Consider the following 25,262-nt stretch of genomic DNA (forward strand, 5'->3'; position numbering starts at 1 on the left):
TAAAGATTCTATGGTGTATACGTCAAAGAAATTATATGATAACTGCCTTGACTCTTATGCTTGTTATCAATGTTATCAAATAAATATTTTAAAGTTCACTATCGATTTAAAATCTTCTGTACTTTTTGTGAAGCTGTCCTATGCATACCATCCACAACAATGGCCTAAAATCCATCCACAAAATGCATCCCCTCATCCCAACATCCCTGTCTGAAACTTGGTGGAACATAGGTAAAGAGTTCTGGGAAGTAGTAGAATAAATCTTTAATCTTATTCTGATGCATGTGCTAACATTACAAGTTATACTATGCTCTTTCTATTTCCTTGACTATCAATGATTTCTTAAAAGACGGATGAATCATGGATTGTTATGTAACAGAAGTAGATATGTCACAATCACAGGTTGTTTGAATCCACAAAAAAAAAAAAAAACTAAGCAGTTTAGTGGCAACAAAGTTCTTTCTGTTAAAAGGATGCTATCTTTTGTATTTCATGTTTGTGCTCAATATTTCAACCATCAGTAATATGCACGTCAAATGCATTTATCTAAATGGAGTTAAAATCAAAAAACAATGATGATGATTTCTTGTTGCCTTACCAAGTTTCATTTCCATTAATATTTCTCAAGACAGAAATTGTCATATTTCTGTTACAAAGGTTGATAATAATTATCAATTGTGATATAAACCAGAGAAGCATATCAACCTTCATAATCTTGGACTACATCCAGACTGAATATGGTTTGTAGTTCAGAAAACATATTTCAACAGTCACGAGATTTTTGAATTCGGGGAGAATATAATTTGAATAAAGTTTGATTAAAAATAGAAAAAAGTAATTAAATTGAACTAATATATATTTCTATATGTTTAAGGCTAATTATTAAAAAATTATATTTTATTAAACTTAAATCTTCACTCTCTTTTCTAATTAATTTTTCAGCCACCACACTTCCTTTCCCAAACTTAATCCTCTGATCCTCCATCCACCATCAAAAACTCTACAGAACTATGTACTAACATTTTAAGTTAAGTTATGAGTTTCTAAATTCAATGTTGTCAAAATTTTGGAAAGGGGTTTAGGTTCTTTTGAGTTCCTTAGTAAAATAACATGTAAAAATTATATACATATGAAGCATGAGTTAAAATTTAGAATGTAACATAATAGAATATACACATTAAAACAACAAAAACACCGTAAACTTGTAATAATAGTGATCATATCATCATATCATCATATAGTTCAAGTAGCAAGTTCAACATCAACACATTAAAAATAAATCAAAGCATCAAGTTCATGTATCATTGTTTCACGTTCATTGTTCAAGTAATGGAATAGAAATCTATTAATATTCTTCTAAGTTCTTCAATCTTCATCTTTTTCTTCATATTCATCTTTGTCTTCTCAGGCATTAGTTGACTCAACAACAGAGCTAAGGAGAAATCTATTATAATTCTAAGTTCTTCTATCTTCATCTCTTTCTTCATATTCATCTTTGTCTTCTGAGGCATTAGTTGACTCAGCAATAGAGCTAAGGCCACTGGAATCAGCAGCAGCCACAATGGTATTAAAGCATTTCATAACAACCTTTTAGGATTGTGGACGCCAAAAAGTTCTTAAATTTTTTGGTTCACCAGTTGGGTTTGAACTTGGTTCCAAGCAATTTGAACCAGTAGGAAAAAAATCAAACACTACCCCACTACCCAGCAAACCGGGCCCAAGGGCAAACCTCATAACTTAATTTTTAAGTATTACAATTTTGTAAATATGTTGAATTTTCAATACTAAATATTAAATATATATTAATAATTAAAACTTTAAATTAATTATTGAAATAATAAATTTTAATTTACCAAATATTATTTATTTTGGTGCGTTCTGTTAAAAAAAATTAGCTTTTGGTGGATGAAGGATTTTTCGCTCTGCTAGGGTTTTCTTGCTTCATGCGAACTTTTAGTTTTTTTTGCATAGGGCATTTCGCTTGCACTCCCCTTTTGTCGGCACTTGTCATACTGCATTTACTGCGGGAGCTTTAAGTTAGGATATAATGGCTCCGGCCAGCAGTGAACCAGTTGTTTCTGGTGTTCACGCTGCTGCTTCGGACTGCCATGGCGCCGCCACCGAACAAACGCCCGCGCAAGTTTGTCCTGAAAGTTTTCCACGAGGTAATCCTAATATTGTCCTTCCTGTGCAAGAATTTGATGCTGCATGTGACTGGTTAGAACAACATACCTTGATAGGGTATTTTGTTGGTAGGACTCCCCTTGAAGCTATGCTCAAAGAATGGGTCAACAAAAGCTGGACTCCTCATGGCGTCCGCCTTGACGCTGTGCAAAACCTTACCAAAGGTTTTTTTTATTTCGCTTCGCTAACCTGTTGCAAGCTGACGCAGTTTTTACCAACGGCCCTTGGTCTGTGCGTTCCTCTCTGCTTGTTTTTCAGAAATGGTCCCGAGACTTCTCTGTCTCGAACGAAAAAAAGCTTAGGGTTCGTGTTTGGGTCGAATTCCCAGGTCTACCCTTGCCTTGCTGGCCTTTTATTGAGTCTATTACCCAAGCCCTTGGCAAAGTTGTTACCAAGGACCCAGAGAAATATTTTAATGCTCGCCCTCAGCGGCGTGTTTGCATTGAAGTTGATCTTTCTAAAGATCTCAAGGATTCGGTGGAAATCCAGATTGGCGCTCAAACCTTCGCACAGAAGGTGCTTTACTTGAACCTACCTAACACCTGTTATAGGTGCCAGTCTGCGAAACACAAGATCAGGGATTGCCCTTTGGCCACGCCTAGGGTCAAACCCCAACCTAAAGCGACGCCTGTCAAGCAAGTCGAAGGAAAAAAAGAAGAATAGGTTACTGTTGGGCGCAAAAGCAAGCCTGCCTTGAATCCTTTGGCCCCCAAGCCATCCTATGCGACCGTTATTGCGATTCCTCCTGCTTCCATCGAAGTGTCAGCGTCTGCTAGCGTGGAGACGCCAGCGGCTTCTGTTGCACTGATTTCGGTTTCGCAGGTTTCAAACCCTGCTGGCTCGCAGGGGATTAAGGCAGCCGCCAAGACCTCGTCCTTGGCTAGGGCTCGTTCTCCTCTTGCAGTCTCTTCCATAGTACCACCAGCAACAAGGCGTTCTCGCAGTCCTCCTGAACATGCGAAGATATCAAGGGTCAAACAACAGGCTGTAAGTCCAGAGGATTTCCCGTCTGACTTTCACTCGATTTCTACCTTTTTGCAGAATAGTTACTCCTCTCTCGAGGACGAGGATGATATGGAAGAGTTTTCATGAACTTCCTCTCTTGGAATGTTCGAGGTCTTACAGACCTCCCCAGAAAATTCTATGTCCGGGATACCCGTCATAGACTTGGGAATTTAGATTTTCTTTGCCTGCAAGAAGTTAAGATTTCTGGTTTCATGCTTTCTGCTGCATGTTGCGTCATTTGGCAAGATAGCGTCATGTTTTCTTCTCAACATGAAGCTGGCCGAGGTGTAGTTACTCTCCTGTCACCTCGCCTTCATTCTGCTATTATTTCGCACGATTCTGACCCCACACACCGTATTATTTGGCTTTTGCTTTCCATTAACAATCATTCTTTTGGAGTCATTAATGTTTATGCCTCCAATGATGTTGTGGAAAGGGCGCAAATGTGGGTTTGGCTTGCTGACAAACCTGCCGCCAGCTACTTGGGTCCTGTGTGGGGACTTCAATATGGTTGAAGTGGCCTCTGACAAAGATGGCATTTTGCCTTTCCGTTGGACAGCTGGGGAAAGAGAAGCCTGGTTTTACATGCGTCATAAATTGGGCCTCTTTGATCCCAATACTAGCCGCCGTCATGATAATGGGGCTTGGCACACTTGGTCCAATTTTCGAGCCGGTCCTGACCGCATATTGAAACGTCTTGATCGTGCTATGATCACAGCGCAATTTTTTTTTATTTTTCTGAAGATCGTGATCTACCTGTCATTCCCCTGACAGATGTGACGTTGTCAGACCACTATCCCATTTATTTTGGCATTTCTTGGCAAACAGTTGTCCCCAAAGTGGTTAAGTCTCAATTCTTCCTCAACACGTCTGTGTTATTGCATGCCTCCACCATCTCCCACATACAACATGTCTAGAATTTGGAACCACGTCCACATTCCCATCGAGGTTGGATTCAATGGTGGAATGATGCCATTACCAGAACGGCTCGTTTTTTGCGCATCTACGAGCGTCAGCTGGCAATTTTCAGAAAACGATCTTATGAAGCCAACACCCTTGCCCTCAAAAAAGCCTCTGAAGCGCTCACCTTCAACCCCTTTGATGTGGATATTCAACTTCAGCTTGCCAAGCTTCACCATGAAAAGAAAATTGCTGATAACTATGCTGCCCGAGGAGCTCAAATCAAAGCCCGTCTCCACTGGTTGGAGGTTGGCGACAAAGCCTCGAAGGAGTTCTTCCAAGCTCTTCAAGCCCGTCATAACAATATTGGGATTAAAAAGATAAAATAGGGAACTGATGTTCTTTCCAATCTGCCAGACATCCTGCAAGCTTTTGTTCTTCACTATGAGAACATTTTTGCTTTGCAGGGCCATTTGGTTGCTCAGGAGGAGGCTCTCAAAAAGTGTATTACTGTTACTCCAAACCGCCTCGCGGTTGAGCAACGCGCTTTCTGTGAGCAACTTCTTTCCCTCCGAAACCTTAAAGAGGCAGCTTACTCCATGGCGGATGACAAATCCCCTAGGTGTGATGGATTTCCCTGTGAATTTTACAAACATCTTTGGGAGCAAATTGGTCCTGATCTGCACAAAGTCTATCTTGAAGCATACCATTCTAAAAGCTTAGGAGCGATCATAAATAAAGGCAATATTAAATTCATACCTAAAGCTGGTGATCCTGAGGACATCTACAACTGGAGGCCCATCACCCTCTTGAATGTGTCTTATAAGATCATTGCTAAGGCGCTCTCTCTCAAAATCCGCCATATGCTTCCTCTAATTGTGCGGCCTAAATAAACTGGCTTCATCAAATCCAAGTATATTCTTGACAACATCATTGTTGTCTGGGAAGGTATGGAATGGGCCCGTAAGTCCAAGCAGCAGGCTATCTTTTTAAAGATAGATTTTGCTAAAGCCTATGATTGCATTGAATGGCCTTTCATTTTGGCTATGCTTCAGGCTCTGGGTTTTGGTCCCAATTTCCTTCAATTCGTGGAGATGCTCTTTGGTGATGCTAATGCTTGCATCACCATCAATAATTCGCAATCTGAAGCTTTTGGACTTTTTCGTTCCATCAGACAAGGTTGTCCGTTAGCTCCAGCGCTTTATGTCCTTGCTACTGAAGATTTTGGTTATTTACTTGCTCACTCTGTGTCTTCAGGGCTGGTCCGTGGCATTTCCTTGCCTGATTCTTCCTCCCAATTAGTCAATGGTCATTTTGCTGATGATTCTTTTCTTACTCTTCTTGAAGATGAAGAAAACATCAAAAATGCTTTAAATTGTCTTGACACTTTTTGTCAAGCCTCTGGCTCTGCCATTCAATGGCATAAAACGCTCTGTTACCGACAGTCTTTTTTGCCAGCTCCACCTTGGCTTAGCCAATTCCAATGGAAATGGGTTACTCATGGAGAAATTTTCCGCTTTCTTGGCATTCCCTTTGCTTTCCAGGCTTCCCCTGTGGAACTTTGGAATGCTGTGCTTACAAAGATTACCAAAAAGCTTGATTATTGGATCACTAAGCCGCTTTCTCTTGCTGGTAAATTCCAGATTTGTTCTAAGATTTTGGCTGCCACCCATGTGTTTTATTCTTCTTGTTGGGCTCCCTCCAAAGCTTTCTATCTCAAATTAGAACGTTTGCTCAGAGATTTTCTTTGGGCCTCTGGTTCTGACCATCATGGTTTTCACAGAGTTGCTTGGGATTTTTGTTGTCTCCCAAGGGAATCTAGGGGTCTCGGCCTGCTTTCCACTTGAAAGCAGGGCTTTGCCCTCTGTGCTAAATGGATTATCAAAGCTATTTCTGGAGATGAAGCCTAGAAAATTCTTGTCAGGCATTGCATCTCTTCAGGCTTCCCTGTTAACAGACCGGCGTGGAAGGGAATTGGTTTTCAAACCCTTCTCACTATGCGTGAACCAGTGGTCATACAGGGCTCTTTCGTTATAAAGAGCATCTGGAAAGCTTGGGAAGCTGTTAAACCTTGGCTTCGTTGGGTTGGTAATGAGTTTCCCAATGGGCTGTCCTTAAATCAGCAGAACATTTGGTGGTCTCCCCTGTTTGCCTTCCAGGGTATTCTTCTTGCCAAGACTCAAGGTGCCAGTGCTCTGCGTTTCTATAAACGTGGCATTCGCACTACTAAGGACATTTTTTCAAGAGTCACCATGAATTTCAAGTCTTGGGAGGATATGCAAGTTCAATACCGCCTTGTACGTGCCGATCGCCAGACTTATGAGCTTCTGTCGTCTTCCATCCCTGTGCACTTACTTCATAAAATGGGGATTCAGTCTGTTCGACCTTGGTGGTATGATTGGAAGTGGTTTCCTGCCACTCCATTTACCAATTATAAGCCCAATATGGGATACAAATGGCTTTCGCCCCACCTTCCGATGATGGACACGCTTAATCAACGGAGGCATTTGCATTCTTTGCTTTCTCAATGGAGAAAACGGTTCGACACCATTTGGAGTGCCATTACAGAACCTAAGATTGCTCACTTTGTTTGGTGCCTTGCTTTCCAAGGTCTTCCCCTGGGGCCTTGGCTCAAGCACATTGGGGTCCCTGATCCCAAATGCCCCTTCTGTGGCCAACCTGAGTTTTTTTTGCATATTTTTTGGTTTTGCAAACGTGCTCAGAATTATTGGCACTGGATCCATGATTTTTTCAAGCCTTTCAGGCCCGAACCTTTTTCATGGCACATGATCCTGCTGGGTGATTCCCCCAGATTTCCTCAGAAGTTTTCCCAAATTTGGCATACTTTCAGGATGGAAATTTTGTTTTCTCTATGGAAAGATAGGAATGCAGTCTTATTCACTCACAATTTTTTGGATGTTAACATTGCAATGTACACTGAGGCATGCATTTGTAACAATGTCATTATGCAGATACAGGTGCAAGCTAATAAAGTTGCCCTAGAGGTTGCCCACTTACAAGAATTGTTAAACCACTGGGGCAATGCTCCTTGTACCATTGCCAGAGTGCCTCCGGATGCCTCGGCTGATGCCTCCTCATCTCACGGTCGCCATTCACACATGCCGCGCTCCCAGGGTCCCCGCCACCGCTCTCCCAGCGATGGTCATGGCGGTTGGAGGCGCCGCTCCGCTTCCCCACCACGTGGTGGTTCCGACTGGTCCCCGGCTCCCCCCCCTGGGCGGGCTTCTGGCTGGTCTCCGGCTCCTCCCCCTGGACGGGCGCACTCTAGCAAGTTTCCCCGGCTGGCCTTGGCAATTTCTTCTCCGCGACCAAACAAGAAGGATGCGGAGACTGCAACTACCCCAGATCCTGCAAATGCTGCTGACGACTGGACTGTTCCTAGTCCGCCTCACAATTCCACTGATGCGTGGGGATTTCTTGATAAAGATGATCCTCCTCCCTCTGCTGGTACTGCCTTGGCAGCATGAGGTTGTTTTAAATGTTTTTTTTTTATGAATAGTTTATAGTTGCTGGCTGCGGCCATGTTGTTTACTCCGGCTTCGACCGATTGAACTCATTCGCGAGGTGATCCTGTATCCCCCGGCCCTTTTTTGTGAATTGTAATCTTAGTAAATTTTATTAATTGAAAAGGACTATTCATCAAAAAAATATTGATATTAAATATTAAATAATCATCAAAATTAGAATTTAATTTAAACCCTTTAGTACTTTTCTAACTAATTTTTAGTACTCTATACATTTACACTAACCCTCCATAGACATCCCTTGGAAACTTAGTCCTTTGGTCTTCCATCCACCATCAAAAAATTCCATCAAACTATGCTTTAAGTATTACAATTTTGCAAATATGTTAATTTTCAATATTAAATATTAAAAATATATATTAGTAATTAATGGTTAAAATTAATTATTAAGATATTAAATTTTAATTTACCTAATATTGTCATTAAATAAAATTTAACTATCAAAAATTAAAATTTAATTTAAACGTTTACCCCATTTTCTAACTAATTTTTCCAAGTACTCTATATGTTTACACTATCTGCTACCCCACTTCCTTTCCCAAACTTAGTCTTTTGGTCCTCCATCTACGATCATAAAAATTCTACTATGTTTTACGTATTGCAATTTTGTAAATATATTTAGTTTTAAATACTAAATATTAAATATATATTTGACTAATATTGACATTAAATAAAAAATATTTGTCCAAAATTAAAATTTAATTTAAGCCTTCACCCTCTTTTCTAACTTTTTTTTCTAAATACTCTATATATTTACACTCACCCTCGCCTCAAGTATGTTCCCAAACCTCATCTTTTGTCCTCCATCCACCATTAAAAATTTACAATTTTGTAAATATGTCAATGTTAAATATTAAATTTATTATTATTATTGAAATATTGAATTATAATTTACCCAATTTTCACAATAAATTAAAAATAATCGTCAAAAACTTAAACAATTAATGTATTAAATTTTAAAATCGTAATTCCAATAAAACTACGATTTAAGAGGTCAAAAAAAATAGTAAAAACCAAATGTCGAAACTTCTTCACCCTCTTTTCTAACATTTTTTTTCTAAATACTCTATATATTTACACTCACCATCATCCCAAGTATGTTCCCACACTTCATCCTATGTTCCCACACTTCATCCTTCTATCCTCCATCCACCATAAAAAAATTACAATTTTGTAAATATGTCAATGTTAAATATTAAATATATATTAATAACTAAAACATCAAAAAAATTATTATTGAAATATTAAACTCTAATTTACCCCATTTTCACAATAAATTAAAAATAATCGTCAAAATTTAAAATTTAATGTGATAGATTTTAAAATCATAAAACAGATAAAAATACGATTCAAGAGACCAAAAAAGTAGCAAAAACCAAATATGGCAACTTCTTCACCAGCAGCTATGGCGAGTGGCCAGCAAACTCTTCTTCACCAGGTCCAATACAACAGCTATGGCGAGCGGCCAGCAAACTATTTTTAAATTTAAAAACAATGCACGTACGAACAACTGCCAACAACTTGCAAAAGTGAAGGCAAACTTTCATTATCCCAGAAAACCCTAATTAAGAACATTTGGCACTCAGAAACCATCGTTACCAGGTGCAAGGTCTGTTTTCAGATTACTCGTGACTTGACTAGAACAAACACAATCCGTTTTCTCAAATGCAAGTATGATTCATAAATTATTGGGAAAATCTAAACTTTCTGAATTCAAACCCCTAATAGAGAATCGTAGTGAGAAAGAGTTTTTCACTAACTGTCAATCAGAGTTCAGATAGCAGTTATAATTTTCTAGGCTCTGCTTATAATGATTTATGGTATTAAAAAGGATACGATTAAAATTAAATCTATTAGCATCTCAAAAAAATACTCAGTAGCTAAATAGAGAAGAGAATCATGTGGAAATGGTTTGATGTATGCTTCGTGGAAGAATGTTGGAATTCAAGTATTGCCATGAAAAAAAGACACTTCAAAACTAATAGACATCGTCTCTGAAGAAGTATGGATTGGCAGAAAACTCATTGTTAAAGTGTTACAGTATATTTGAGAAGGATGCCAATGTTCATATCCTCCACATGTTTTGAGTATATATGGGTGTATACTGTATACACATATGTATGTATATATGTACCCGTGTTAATGCATAAAATTTATATACAAATCATACACAAGATATATGTAAATATGAATATCAAATGGAACAAATGACCAGTGAATTGATGTAAATTCAGCAATTTGTATTCACATTAATCATAATGTTACCATCTAATTCAAAATTTGTCCCTAGTTTTTAAGTGACCTGGAAACAGGGATGTTCCAGAAACTCTGAAAGGACACTGCTATGTTCTAGAGTAGTAATGTTTGAGCTTTAAAATTTGTTTAACTTCCACTATCATGTGAACACTCAATTTAAAATATTTAACACTACATTATACATTAGGGTTCTATCATGTATATAAAGATTTATCCATGCTTCCGTATGAATATTTAAAATTCTCCTATACAATTTAAATTTTCCCTAATTTTTTATATAGCCTTCCCCTCTGCCATCCCACTCATCCCCTAAAATGGCAAAAACAAAATCTATCCCAGAAACCTGTCCCCCCATTCTGAAAAAAGTAGTAAAAACCAAATGTCGAAACTTCTTCAACAGCGTCTGCAGGTTTGCTGCTCCGATACAACAGCTATGGCGAGTGGCCAGCAAACTATTTTTAAATTTAAAAAAAATGCACATACAAACAACTGTCAACGACTTGCAAAAGTGAAAGCAAACTTTCATTATCCCAGAAAACCCTAATTAAGAACATTTAGCACTCAGAAACCATCGTTACCAGGTGCAAGGTATGTTTTCAGATTACTCCTGACTTGACTAGAACAAACACAATCTGTTTTCTCAGATGCAAGTATGATTCATGAATTATTGGGAAAATCTAAACTTTCTGAATTCAAACCCCTAGTAGATAATCATAGTGAGAAAGAGTTCAGAGTTTTCACTAACTGTCAATCAGAGTTCAGATAGCAGTTATAATTTTCTAGGTTCTGCTTATAATGATTTATGGTATTAAAAAGGATACGATTAAATCTATTTGCATCTCAAAAAATACTCAGTTGCTAAATAGAGAAGAGAACCATGTGGAAATGGTTTGATGTATGCTTCATGAAAGAATGTTGGAATTCAAGTATTGCCATGAAAAAAAGACACTTCAAAACTAATAGACATCGTCTTTGAAGAAGCATGGATTGGCAGAAAACTCATTGTTAAGTCAGCATGGATTGGCAGAAAACTCATTGTTAACTCAGCATGGATTGGCAGAAAACTCATTGTTGAAGTGTTTCAGTATATTTGAGAAGGATGCCAATGTTCATATCCTCCACATATGTTTTGAGTATATATGGGTGTATACTGTATACACATATGTATGTATATATGTACACGTGTTAATGCATAAAATTTATATACAAATCATACACAAGATATATGTAAATATGAATATCAAATGGAACAAATGACCAGTGAATTGATGTAAATTCAGCACTTTGTATTCACATTAATCATAATGTTACCATCTCATTCAAAATTTGTCCCTAATTGTTTTTAAGTGACCTGGAAATAGGGACGTTCCAGAAACTCTGAAAGGACACTGCTATCTTCTATGGTAGTAATGTTTGAGCTTTAAAATTTGTTTAACTTCCACTATCATGTGAACACTCAATTTGAAATATTTAACACTACATTATACATTAAGGTTCTACCATGTATATAAAGATTTATCCATGCTTCCGTATGAATATTTAAAATTCTCCTATACAATTTAAATTTTCCCTAATTTTTTATATAGCCTTCCCCTCTGCCATCCTGCTCATCCCCTAAAATGGCAAAAACAAAATCCATCCCAGAAACCTGTCCCCCCATTCCGAAAACACGCAGGTATTTTACGATCTTTGTTAGGATTGTCAATGTGTCTTTCATAGACTCAGTAACTTATAGGGATCCTTTCCAAAAACTTAAAAACAATAAACATAAGACCGCATCAATAGTAACATCTGACACAAACAGGGAGTCAAAGAAAAATCAAGCATACCAACTCAAAGAAAAGACAGCATACAAGCAAATCACCTAAACTCCAACCACCTAGAAAATATGAACAAACCAAGACATCCAGTTGACCCCAGGGCAGCATCCTCCCTAATGGATACCAAGACATCTTGTTCCTCTATCCTCTTACTAGTCCTTGGTACACCACATTTTACAATAGCGGGGCGGTGATATCCATAGCATATCTCCGAACACCCCTCCTAGACAGCCACTATAAAATTGTCCACACAAAGTGCTGAATCTTGGAAACATAGTGCTGAAACTTCATGTTTTGTAGTTTTAAAGCTTGTGTAAAATGCTGATGACTCTCATAAATCCACAACACATGATCTGTCCCTGGGCAGCCTTGTTCTTGATTCAGCAATCTGAAACTGCTCCAGCATATGGCACATCTGTTTTCAAACAGCCTTCCATCTAAGCAGGTCGAGCACTTCATAACAAGCAGCAATGCCAGCACAAAATAAAGCAACATGCAAACCGAACCATCATCTGCAAGAGGACACCAGATAAACTTTTAAAGAGATGGCACACCAGGCAAGAGATGGTGTACGGGAACTTACCAGAAAAGCTAAAAGCCACAGCATTCAGTCAATTTTAATTAATGGTTCATCATTAAATTAGAGGGGTGAGATATAAAGTTTGGATTTTTGATTCATCACCAAAGGAGAAAGCCTTCACCCGGCACAAGCCTAAATCCCATTCTTCTAAAAGGATGTGTCTTAAAAGAGAAAGGAGGTTGTTCAACTTCCTAATTTGCAAGCCTATCAGCCACCACATTGATGTTAATGTTTTAAGGATTGTTTTTGCAAATGTAATAACACTGCCATGGTTTTGGTGTGTTCCAAATACAGATTTGAATCTCATATAAATATGAGAGGAGACATGTCTCATGTCTCTATGGTTTAATCATCATTTAATTAATAATAATATATTAAAAATAATAATATGTATAACAATATTTATTTATTTATTTTTAACATGAATAAGTATATATAGGAAATGATGATTTACCAATAACAATAATGTATCTCGGACCAAATCAATCTGACTCAAGCTACAACATTAACACTCCCTCTTTGCTAGGGAGGATTTGTGGAACACATTATGCTCTCAAGCATTTAAGGATATCAACATATATCCATCAACTTAGATGTTATCTTTCAATATCATCCGAAGTATGATTCAACAAGAAACATCAATCATATGATATTCATCATACTTATATTCTTTTGTTATGTACACTAGCATCAAAAAAATCCTTGATGCCTACCAAAAGAATAATCATATCATAATAATACATCATAAACTTATTTTCATATGTTAATAATATACGCAAATATTCTTATTATGTTAATAACCATAATAGATTGTTATAGTCAGTTGTATATATTCTCAATATTTGGTTAGTATTTTGGGCCATACCATCCAAACTCTTTTAATTTTCTCTTTGTATATATTCTTGCCTCTCAATAATGAAGATTACTATTGCCTTTAACAATTTCAATTTGGGTGCACTTCCTATTTTGCAAATACAAATCAACTCTTTCTGCATTTTGACTGTCTCATTTTGGTGCAATATTGAGGGCCTACACAGTCTAAATGATCTAATTACAGGTGCAGGGAACTGGAAGGATTATCTTTTATGCCCCTTACTCTTAGCACATAACTACAACTATTTTTCATAGCTTGTGTATTTTCATAGCTAACTAGATACAGGTTGTGGATGTAAAGTTTTGATAGATTAAGCAAGTTTTTCTATAACTCCCTTGAGAGTAAATTTTTTTAAGAATAATACCAGATTAACCCATAATATCCGACATAAATAGGGTGCCACAAAATTCAAGCATACTGACTTATAGAAAAGAATGCATACAACCAAACCCCCTAGACCAAAACACACTTTGTTAATTTCAATTGAGCAACCTTAGACTCCTGCATACACCTAAAGGTAGCTCATAGCATAGTTGATTGGAGTTGGTGTTGTTGGTTCCCAAAACCGCAGATTGGAAAATTCAAGATCCTACCACTTCTCCAATAGGACTTCTCAATCAATTCTGGGCAACAAACAAGAATACTTTTTAATTCCCCTACACTTCAGGCTCTGCTACACCTTGAACACTGACTACTCAATTCAAGGGTTTTCTATAGCAAATTTAAACTTTGCAAATTCCTCGGCTGGCAAGGTCCTTGAACTTGATCAGAATGAAACTGGATGCTGACTATTTGGATAAAATTTTAATGATAATGAATTAGATTTTTTTGTAAGAAGGATATTTATATTTTCTGACTTTAATAACAAAAGACCAGTGCTTTGTTAATCCGAGCGATAGAGTCAACTTCGGTGAACTTTCACATACAACTTCATAATGTTCAATCCACTTATACTGCCAACAATTTTAATAATCCAAATCCGACAGACCAATTATAATGCAATCTTAAATTAATCCAGATTGAATTTTAACTCTGCTGAAAAAGAGACAAACTGGATAGGGTATGAAAACAATTTAATATTTCACAACACCTATGATGATCAAATCTAAAATGCTAATTGACCATGTCCACTTATCTGATATCAAAATCATATACAAAATTCTAAAATATAATTACAAAGGACGATTCACCTATAGTTTTAAATCTCCACACCTTTAATAAAAAAACATTTTATTTTATTTTTAAAAATAAAATAATGGAATTTATATTACAAAATCATAATAGGCCCCTTATTCCTCCATACAATAATAAAATAAAAATACTTTTCTCCTAAGAGAATATAAATGTAATTGTTCGGATATTGAATTGTTCTATTTACAAGTCATATTTATATCTTAAATGTAGAAGGACGTGATCTTTTACATTTGAAAATCACGTCTCTTTGAAAATAAATCACACCTCTTATTATAATCGCACCTTTTGATTAATTTTTACTAATAATATTGTAGCTTTTACGATGACCCTAATCGGTGCTATGCACTTAAACATTTTAAAGCAATATCATTATGTTATTGCTAATTTTTATTTCTTTTATTTATGCCTTCAAATCTAGAAGACTCTCAACAGCATTGCGTAGGAAAGATTGTTGTTTGGATGACATGAAACATAGATTTTGGTTCACCTGTATTAAATTGATCTCCGATATCATGTGGTTTTCCAAACATACCCGCCACATATCTTTTATTGCGAACCATATCGATTATTGGTGCAAGGAGGCACTATCCAAAAGTTCGATTTCGAGTTTGAGACGAACATAGTTTTGGACCACTGTCTCCAGAATCACATTTTTTATTTACTTTTTTGTGCAACGCTCAGGCATACTCCTCAATCGCTAACTTGAACACGTAACTTGTTGTGTGTAATATGGACTTATATTGACTTCAAACTTGTCAATATGTCTTCAAACATATCTGTCGCTTTTGAAGAATTTCTATCGTGTGCCTGTGTCTATGAATCTCTATGATCAATATCATGCATCGGATCTTTGCATCAATAGCTTTGTCTGACATGGAGTCCTTTATCAACATTCAGGGATTAACCATCATCAAGCCCATCATTCCCTGTGTTATATATGCAATTCTTCATAGACCACTGTTAATAATAGCCAAACTTTGGGCGTCATTCACTGGAAATAATTTGTCCTTTGTATTTCACTATCTCACCATCAAATCAGCATATTAGATAGCTTCCGAGACTTGCATATGTTTTGTGCGCCTGGTGTGACATGAACTCATTGACCAATCTTCAATTCTCCTTCCATGCTATTGTGATTATTCTGGCATCTACGCGCAATATGCTTTTCTACTTTGATTGTGCACTTAGTTGCAAGTATGGTCACAGTGATCATAAATCATAGGCAAGATGACACTCCAATTGAAAATGGGATAGCAATCAGAGATACGAAATCTGACATGGTTTATTGGTAAGATAGACTGTTGACAACAATTTATGTTACAGTATCAAAAGGATGACATGCAAGGATGTCCCTAAGTGGGTTGTTTTTATCTACAATACTAGGTGGCAAGGACAATATTTTGTATGAATATGGAGAAGATTAATTATGATTGGAAATTTGTATAGGTCATAAATTTTGCTTTAAAGTATCAAAATAGAACAACAATCTACATCATAGGGAGAAAAGATTAAATATGGTACACAAATGGAGACCCTAAAAATTAGGGCTCCATCAAGTGTAAGGTATATTAGACCCCAATCAACTAGCAATTTAGAGTAACATTCACTTGAGGTGATGGATCATTTTGGAAAAATGAATTCCTGTATCCTTGGGGGTTGCCATTGCTTCACAATCTTCCATCCTAAATTTCTCAAGAAATGTCTTGCCATATTACATCAAAGAAACATTTTAATTTTTTAGATACCACACTTCAACAAGAAGAGAATAGTGCTACAACCCAAGATTTGTCATGTTGAACAAATCATTTGAGATCATTATGGCATTGCTGCACTCATCTACAAACAACTCTCTATTAATGATATTGTTAACATATAAAATAAAAATGGCAATCTCCCCATTCCTCTTTGAGGTAGAGATTGCAACCATAAAGTTTCCTAGTGAATTCATGTTAGAAGAGATGCTCATTGATCTTGATGTTTCAGGCTCAAGGAGCATGCATCAAACTATAGAGGAAATTTGCCAGCTTGAAAAAAAATTGTTGCTAGACAAGTACAATATACCCAAGTTAAGCCATGATACATTTTTTAGATCTCCATTAAGAAAGACACTCTTGATTTGATGAACCTACCCAACCAATTTGTGCTACCAAAACTATTCAAATAGTCTTGATCATTGTTATTGGGGCAAAAAATTTGTAACAGTCAATGCCTTCCTTTCAAGCATACACTCAACTACAAGTTGAGCTTTATGCTTGTCAATGCTACTTACTACCTTATATTTGATTTGGAAGATACATTAGCTACCATTACCAGAACCATTCAAATAGTCTTGACCATTGTTATTGGGGCAAAAGTTTTGTAAAGGTCAATGCCTCATACTCAGCTAAAAGTTGAGCTTTATGCTTGTCAATTCTACTTTCTACCTTATATTTGATTTGGAAGATCCATTAGTATCCAATAGCTTTCATCCCTAGTTGATGAGTTGATGTGTATTGTTCCTCGGCAATGCCTAATATTCAACATCCATGGCATCTTTCCAAGGTGGTTACTCAAGAGTTGTTCCACTATCTCTAGCTACACCAACTTTAAGGGACCAAAGGCTTGTGATTTCTACAACAAGAAAAGGAACTAGATGACACTAAATAACAAGATAGTTGGAGCAGAGAACTTATGTTTTTTGCATGAACACCAATCCTCACACCATATCTCTTTTACTCAATGCAAGAAAGCAGCAAAAATTTAGTTTGTAGAGTCTTGGCTCAAATAAGACAAAATTATCGCCATTATGTCAATCAAATTCACCCTTTAAGTTACACTTTAGCAATTGAATAAAAGGTTCTTTGTGAGCCCTAAAACCTTTGTAAGTCAACACTTGTGGGTTTTGAATGGCAAAGAAATATTCAAAATCTTGCACTTTATAAGATGCATCAACACCGAGGGAATCTAGTCTATATGAAGTTGATGGGGTGAGGTTAAAGAACTACTCTTTTTCTCATGTTATGCATTTGGATGCACCAAAATTAACATATCATACAACAATACCAAAAAGTGGAAGCTTGAGCATCTATAGCATACAAAAAATCTTCTTCATCAAATCACCTACAAAAGTAACATTACCATGTTGCTTCTTGAGCCTCTTTTACTAAAAAAGATCATCCTCCTTGTTTTCCTAGAAATATGAGGTGACTTACATTCACTAGATTAACTCTATGCAAAAGAGTTGTAATAACATTCAAGGAGATTAGTACCCTTCTTCCTACAAATGTGACAATTCCTTTTCTACGCATAGGAATTGTATTATCTGGATCTAGATGAAACTACCACTTTTACATGTAGATTGCTTTTGTTAGAGTAAATAGTCATTATATATCTAGTTAGCTAATAACCTTTCTAGGATTCAACTATTCCCACCTAACTTCACTTGGGCTTTTCATGATTTATCTCACTTCATAACATTGAGAAATGTGTTCTCGTTACTTGAGAAACAAAAATCACTGCAATTGATCCGATTCGGCTTGGCTTGGCCGATTTTTGCTGACCATTGATTCGGATTAGTGATTTTTGGCCTTGAATCGCCAGTTTGGGCAATTTCTCCAAAAATCATCTAAAATTGGCAATTTGGTCTAAAATCACCAAAAAAATTACATATGTGATGGATTTATTGTTAGGCTTTAGCTTCCATTTGATGATGTTATGGTGTGTTTATGTTATATTCAATAAAGGGTGCATGAAATAAGTTTTAAATCATTAAAATCTCTAAATCTTAAGGTTTTTTTTCACTTTGTCGATTCATAGCTGATTTACAAGTCGAGTCAGCCTTGCCAATTCCGATCTGATTCCAAGTTTTGGTTATTTACTTGAGATGCTTATTGCATGCATATTTGCCACTTGCTCACAGATCAGAAGTGTTGCACCTTTGGAGTTGTTAGAGTTTCACTCGTACCTTCTAACCTCCTCATTCTTGCCTATATATGCAAGGCTTCTTCTATATACCATTTTATATGGTTCATTTTACGAAATAGAGTATCCTATTGTGGAAGATTGTTTTTTCTTCTTCCAGAGTCTTGACTTCCTCCAATAGCTTTCTGTTTTTGCTAAGATGTGTTCAACTGATTGAAAGAACACCCAACCCAATAATCTACCTCTCTCCCTTTGGCTAAGGATAGTCAATTAATCTACCTGGTGACTCAATTAATCTACCTCTGCCAACTTAATCAGCCTGTGGGAAACAAGCGAGATAGAAATCCTCTTATTTAATCTAGCAGGGAATAAACAAGATATGTAACCCACTTTATTAATCAGACAAGGGCCCAAATGCCTAGGAAGTCCAAAGTCTCACCATGAATTACTACTTCTTGACTTTAATGTCATAAAAGAAGGCTTTTTGCTAGCCAAATTGCACATGTAAAAAAACAAAATATGTTTTGAAGGCAATAGGTAGAAGAAAGTAATCTATCATGTTGCCAGCTAACACTTGCAATGATGTCCTGATCTTTGCAACTCTTTTTAAATAATCTCCACTTTTTTAACACTTTGTATCTGCATACAATGCAACTATCATTGCAAATGAAGAATATGATTATAGTTTTACAACTGCAGTTTGTGTACATTCTCTTTCATCTGCAGTTTGTGTTCACACTTTTATCCTTTCACCTGCAGTTTGTGTATGAGCCTTTTTTTCCTTTCATTTGCAAGTCTTTTGAGTTGCTGGACCAAGGCCAGCAGTCATCATTGACCTGTACAGAGAATAATTGCTAATCTGCCAACCAAGTCAAGCATACTTCTGCACCAAACGTATGACAGTCAAGATGATTACATGATCATAATATTCCAGCAAAATTTGGGCCAAATTACGACAGTCAAGATGCAGAAAGACTTGGTCCATACTCTCAGAATAGAAAGTGCACCTAAATTTGTTAGTCAAGGTAACCTTTGGCGTTCAGGTAAAAATGCCTATAAAAACACCCACAGAATTGAACTTATTTGAATATATTTATTGGTAAATTGGAGGAAAATATTCTAAGGGGTGACACTTAAAAGTGCATACAAATATGGGTTACTATGTTTATATCTCTCACAATTTTATATCTACTCTTCTCTTGGTAAGTGGTCAACCTTCAAACAAGTTGTCGAAGGAAGCAGCTCTCTGCCTTGAAACTCCATTCCGTGACATGCAATATCCAACCATGTACACAACATACTGTCATTTTCTTTGGCAGATCTATGCATTATCTGCAACATGATGTATCATATGATCAAAGTCACAGCCTCTGGACAATTACTTAAGTGACTTTTGTAAAAAGCATTGTGAACTTGTACACAATATTGCTGGCAATCCATCACGTGCTTAAGATCTGATTTATCAAAGATGTATTTGTCAAATGTCAAGCCCCAATAACTACCTCATCAACTTCATTTACAATTTTCAAGGTTTAGTAGATTCAACCAGGAGTCAGTTTCCTGGCAAATACAAAAAATCATCAGTTGGATGATGTTCTTGCTTTCAATGCAAGGGAATATACCACAATTTAATTCTACAAGGCAAGCATATACTATGTCTTTCTAGAAAGTTCCAGTTAACACTGATTGATGCAAATGCTTTTCTTCTGGAGAAAAAGGACTGTGTATTATTAGATCTGTTTGTTACCCAATTTGTTTCAAATTCTTTTCTATCACGACTCATCCTTCAATAAAAGGACAGTGTATTATTAGATCTGTTTGTTACCCAATTTGTTTCAAATTCTTTTTAATCATAACTCATCCTTCAATAAAAAGCATTGCCATCTCCAATAAGAAATTTATGAAATTTTAGTGCCCTTTAGACAACATTCTTGTAAACTATTATTTTAACAGAAAGGTAAAAAATAACAAGAACCCAAAACATTAGCAAAACAGGATGGAAATTAAAAGATACAGTAAAGCTAACAAACTTGGACAGCCCAGTGCTGTTGACATCTTATCACACCAGATTCTACAAAAGGAGACCTGTATTAATTAATGATAGGTAAAAGCAAAACATGGATAATTTCCCTTACTTGGTGGTAGCCTATGCATAATGATTCGGATAAAAGAGCAAAAAGGAATTGTAATAGCCACAAAGCAAGATATGAAAATCAAGACAGTAAGATGAAGTGTAAAGCAATGCCTATTTATACTCATTGACAATATACTATCAAACAAGATCAGAAACTTCTACCTTGTATATACAGGATTTAAGTTCCACTGGTCGGTTTAGTTCAGTGTCTCTCTTCAAATTGAGGTTGCCGCCTGAGTTTACGTTTTGGAAAGAGTTATAAGGAGGTTGTGGGGTACCATCAATGTCCCCATGTCCACCAACCTGGTTAGAACAATCTGCTTGGTCTTTCAAATCCTTTTGCAACAAAACGTTTGAGGTCTCTGTAGATGGTGCCTTCTGCCACCCTTCAATGGAGTTGTCTGATTCTTTTGATAGGAGGAATGCAAAAGCACTTGCTGTTTGGTCCACCATATTTTCATCGTGGCTAATACCTTCTCCTGAATCTTCACTATCATTTCTAAACATTAATGCATCAGAATGATCTGCATCTACATGTGACCAGACATTTGATATTTCTCCATTGTTATTCTGATCAATATGTCTTGGATTTCTAACATCTGACATTTTCAAACTCTGCTCTAAATTTGAAGATAAATCTTCCTCATTTCTTTGTGATATCTCAGCTTCGGGATCCTTTTTGTTAGCATCCAAGAATTCCTCAGAAGACTTTGACTGTGAAACAGCTTCCATTTCTTTCATTTCCTCACATTGACCTGTTACAGTATCTTCCAGTTTATCTGAATCCATGAACAAAGCTTCAACCAATCCAGGAGATTGTGGCTTTGAATAAAACTTAGATGAATCTACTGTATACTGTCCTCCTTCTGGTGGATCAGCCAAGAACTGTTCCACAATCTTTGATGGACTACAGCCAGGGAACGTGGCCATGCTCTTATCATCGTGTTTTATTTTATCTGATGAAACTGAATCAAGATTTGTAACCTGACCTGCAACAGGACTGAGGAAATTTGGCACATCACAATCAGAAACACGCACAGCAAAATCTTTAACTTTCACACAAGATGTGTTAAATGTTTTGTTTTCTTCTCCTGTGACTTTGGGGGAAGCCCTGTAGTTGAACAACAAATATAGCATAAATTATGTCTAATATGAGAGTAAGAATTGAAATGTTTTCCACAGCAATATTTATAATTTTATTGATGGTATATCAGAAATGACCCTCCTCAGAACTATTCATATTTGACCTATCGTGCTTATTAGTGCTAACTGTAAAATTGACCTGACCTTCTCAAGAAATTTAACTCCTTCTGGGAAGAAACACGTGGAGAGGCAAAAACAGGTGGTGGAGGAGGGAAATGAAGTTCAGAAAATGTCTGTGCCACATGTGCCGATTTAATTGGCTTAATAGGTGAAAGATTAGACAGGTAAGTGAAGAATGGCGAGCCCTGCAAAAACAAAGCAAAACTATTTAGTATCTCTAGCAACAATGGGGAAAAAAAGAAGCATAAACAAGTTGTAGCGCTAGAGACAGGAAAAAGCAGTTACACGCTAGTTCTTTTCAACAACAATTATTACATATGGCAACAAGAAACTGCCAACTTATCTTTGCTAAGAAAATTACAAAAGTTAGGAAATTAAAGGAAAAAAGGAGAGCTTCACAGAAAGCATCATTCTATTCCTTAAAATTCCACAAGATACCTTGCAAATGATGACATCTAATGATGCCAAATTCAAAAGCACCATGTGAAATACAAGGATTATGGATCACTAAATTTCCAGAGTAGGAAACCATGGGAAAGGTATTTGTTGATTTGGCACAAAGACATGCCACTTTTACCAGCCCCACAAACAAAGAGTGAAATTGAAATACTTTTCTTTGCCAAACATATAACATTCACCCAATTAGTTCAGTTTCCAAAAAATTATACAGATCTGATTATCCTGGGGCTGCTAACTTTTGTAGATCGGTGAAGAAAAAATGTGCTATACCAGCATTACTAGACCCCAAGAACGTGAGGCCCATTAGTTTTCTGGTGATTAATTCTGCCATGAGCCCCATTTAGTTTCTGGTCATTAATTCCTTCTCTGGGGGAATGAAATAGAATATTCAATAATTCAATAAACTCATAGGACATTGGATTGTAAACACAATAGCTGCAGTCTTAAACACACTAAAATCATCGATTCAATCCTAAAAGAAACAAGACTTCAAAGAATGCAACCAAAGGACAGTTTTATCCAAACGAAAATGAGATGCAAATTGCGCAATGATTACAAGATTTCATATGCAAAGTAAACTTTGGACACTGCAAATTATAGCTAGAAAATCACCTTGCAAGGAAAGAGGATTAACCATACAATGTTTACAAATCCAGTCTCTTAAGTTGCACATGCACAAAAGCAAAATGCCAAAAATGCACCTATCCTATTCAAATCAACTTATTCCCACCACCTACTTAATTGAACACCCTCTGTGGAAATACGGGATAGGATTGAAATAGAAGAAATGGGCTTCACAACCTCTAACCTTATTTACCCACGTAACAATCTTAAATAGTACAGAACTACCCAACCCATAATTCATGCCCGCAATCATATAATAATCAACCTGACTCCAATTTATAAAGTCTTAACTAACATCAAGTCCTAAGAAACTATCAATGAAATAAAATCCTACATAATTGATAAGCAATCCTGAATCCAGCTTCTGAAGTAAAAGAAGAAAGCAATTTCAAGGTACTGTGTATGGAATAATAATCTGTGGGAAAGAAATCCAAAGGCCTGAGCCATACTGTTGATCATATCAAAGAAGTCCTAGGTACACTTCAAGGACGAAAAATAATGATGTGCTATACAGTCTAGAAGGCACAAAAAACGGTATAGTGGACAGCAAATGGCAAAGAACTGTCCCAACCATAATCTGAAACCTAAACCATATGACATATCAAAGAACCACGGTGATCATAATCCAAACACTCAAACATGTGACCTAATTAATAACCACCAAAACCTCGATCCATAAATCAATCTCATGATTCATGTACTAACTACCAGGACTGTGATGCATACTATCAATCACGTGAATTCGAGAGAACTGCCAGCAATATAAGCCCTATAATCACCATCGATCACATGACAGCACAGTCCATGTAATATAGTAACAAATATCCACAACCTCAATCATGAGACCTACCAAAGAATTATCAACAGCTCAATCACCATACGGCAGTAGTGTAAAAAGTCGGATGGAACAACTTGGGCTCAAAACGTAAGCCCACTTCAGGGCAGCCAGCCAGCAGACTATTTTCTCTTCTTCTGTTCGCGATATGAAGGAGTGCGGGTTTACCTTCCAACAAACCCCCCTAATTCCAAATTGCTAGGGGCATGTATCTTGCATTCTGGCTAGCCACTCTCTGGATCTCAAAATAGACATTACTTAATAGTCCAGCATACCTACCACTCCATAGTCCCCCCACACACCGTAGGACTGGGCTCCAACCGTTCCCTTGGCAACACAAGGCCAAACAATTTAATTCTCTGATGTCGTTCCAAACCTGGCCTCCTAAATAAAATCCAAGAATGAAGTCCAACCCACTCCGTCAAAAGCTAAAACACAGTCCAAGGGACAAAAAATAAAGAAAAAAAATGCCCCTGTAAATAAGCAAAGCTACACACACACGAGCTCTAGAATCAAGCAAGCGTGCGCATCAAGAGCATTTTACTTAATCAAGGTTTTTCACCATCCGCGCTCTATCTCATCTACAATCTTTAAGAAATGTGCAAGTGCAAGTCCGGAGCAAGAACAGGGCCAGCTCAGGCTCCATGAGACAAAACACAATGTGGGTCCAAACTACATCTCGAGGCATTTCCCCTTCCTACAGAGATTCGAAGGAGCGAGACTCGAACTTGCAACAGCAAGCGCTCGAATTGGCAGAGGAAGAACCGTACAGAGAAATATCAGAAACAACCAGCATTTCAAATGCATGGGGAGATTCGTACCTGAACGGCCGACGAAGGAGTATTGATATTCCTATCCGGGGAATCCAAGTCCGTATTCATATTCTCCATCTACTACAAACACGCAGATCTCTTCGTTCCTCGCATGAAAACAACACGGCTTTATCTGGATCATAACACTGAAAACATCAACAGCATTACAGCCCAGACTTGTTCGCCAGAGATCTGAGGTTCGATCCCCAGCATTGCCAAAATGAGAGACAGGCGGCGAACAGCAATAAAAACAATGATGGTTTTTTCTTAGTGTTGTTTTGTGGGCTGTGGAAGGCGCGCAAGTGTGTACAGATAAATTCAGGCTCGAGGGGCGGGAATAAAAAGAAACCTTATATCTACGAAGTATTTGTATAATATACTCATGCGTATAGAGGAGGGGTATTATGGTTTGCGTGTGCCAGTATCATTATTTTATATTATTTTAATTTACTTATCCGTTCCTACTGCTGAAGATTAGCAGTAATCATGTTGTGATGAGCATTGAGCTAACAAATAACTCCCCATCGCCCACGTCGTCCTGCTGTTTCAAGGGTCAACACAACTTTCTAGTTTATTATGCCCTCTAAAGTCAAAATGTACAAGTACACCTCCTTTTTTTTTCGTTAATATTCGCACAACAGCTTAACCGCGCCAAAAATATTTTGGTTGGGAGAATAAGTCATTGATGTATTCGAGGTGAACTCACTCTCCCTCCTTCCTTTCAAAGTAGGTCAAAAGGGCATATGGGATTCTTGTCCATCTAGGTTTCTCCCCATATGGAAAGAATCAAGGACTTTTATGGGAGGGGTGGAAGAAAATCATATTTAGCCTACGTATGGTGAAGTTTTAAATAGAAATAAAAAGTGATTAGATTGTT

General features: G+C 37.0%; 1 protein-coding gene across 5 annotated transcripts in view; it reads right to left on the reverse strand.

The window, feature by feature from the left end:
* Window positions 1-25,044, reverse strand: part of LOC149552792 (uncharacterized) — a 30,143-nt gene extending 5,099 nt beyond the window's left edge. For 2 of the 5 annotated variants that reach the window (XM_089788332.1, XM_089788331.1), the window contains exons 1-3: window positions 24,395-24,660; window positions 21,680-21,840; window positions 20,555-21,392 (exon numbers count right to left, since the gene is read on the reverse strand). In XM_089788332.1, the coding sequence (XP_089644458.1) occupies window positions 20,555-21,392; window positions 21,680-21,840; window positions 24,395-24,463 (1,068 nt within the window). In that variant the 5' untranslated portion in view covers window positions 24,464-24,660. Of the gene's footprint in view, window positions 1-20,554; window positions 21,504-21,679; window positions 21,841-24,394 lie in introns of all 5 variants that reach the window. The other 3 variants (XM_089788333.1, XM_089788329.1, XM_089788330.1) reach the window with 2 other exon arrangements.
* Window positions 25,045-25,262: the final 218 nt, after the last annotated feature.

The sequence above is a fragment of the Cupressus sempervirens genome, chromosome 6 (assembly GCF_028749045.1).
Source record: "Cupressus sempervirens isolate cs-2001-9-10 chromosome 6, ASM2874904v1, whole genome shotgun sequence".
NCBI lineage: Eukaryota > Viridiplantae > Streptophyta > Pinopsida > Cupressales > Cupressaceae > Cupressus > Cupressus sempervirens.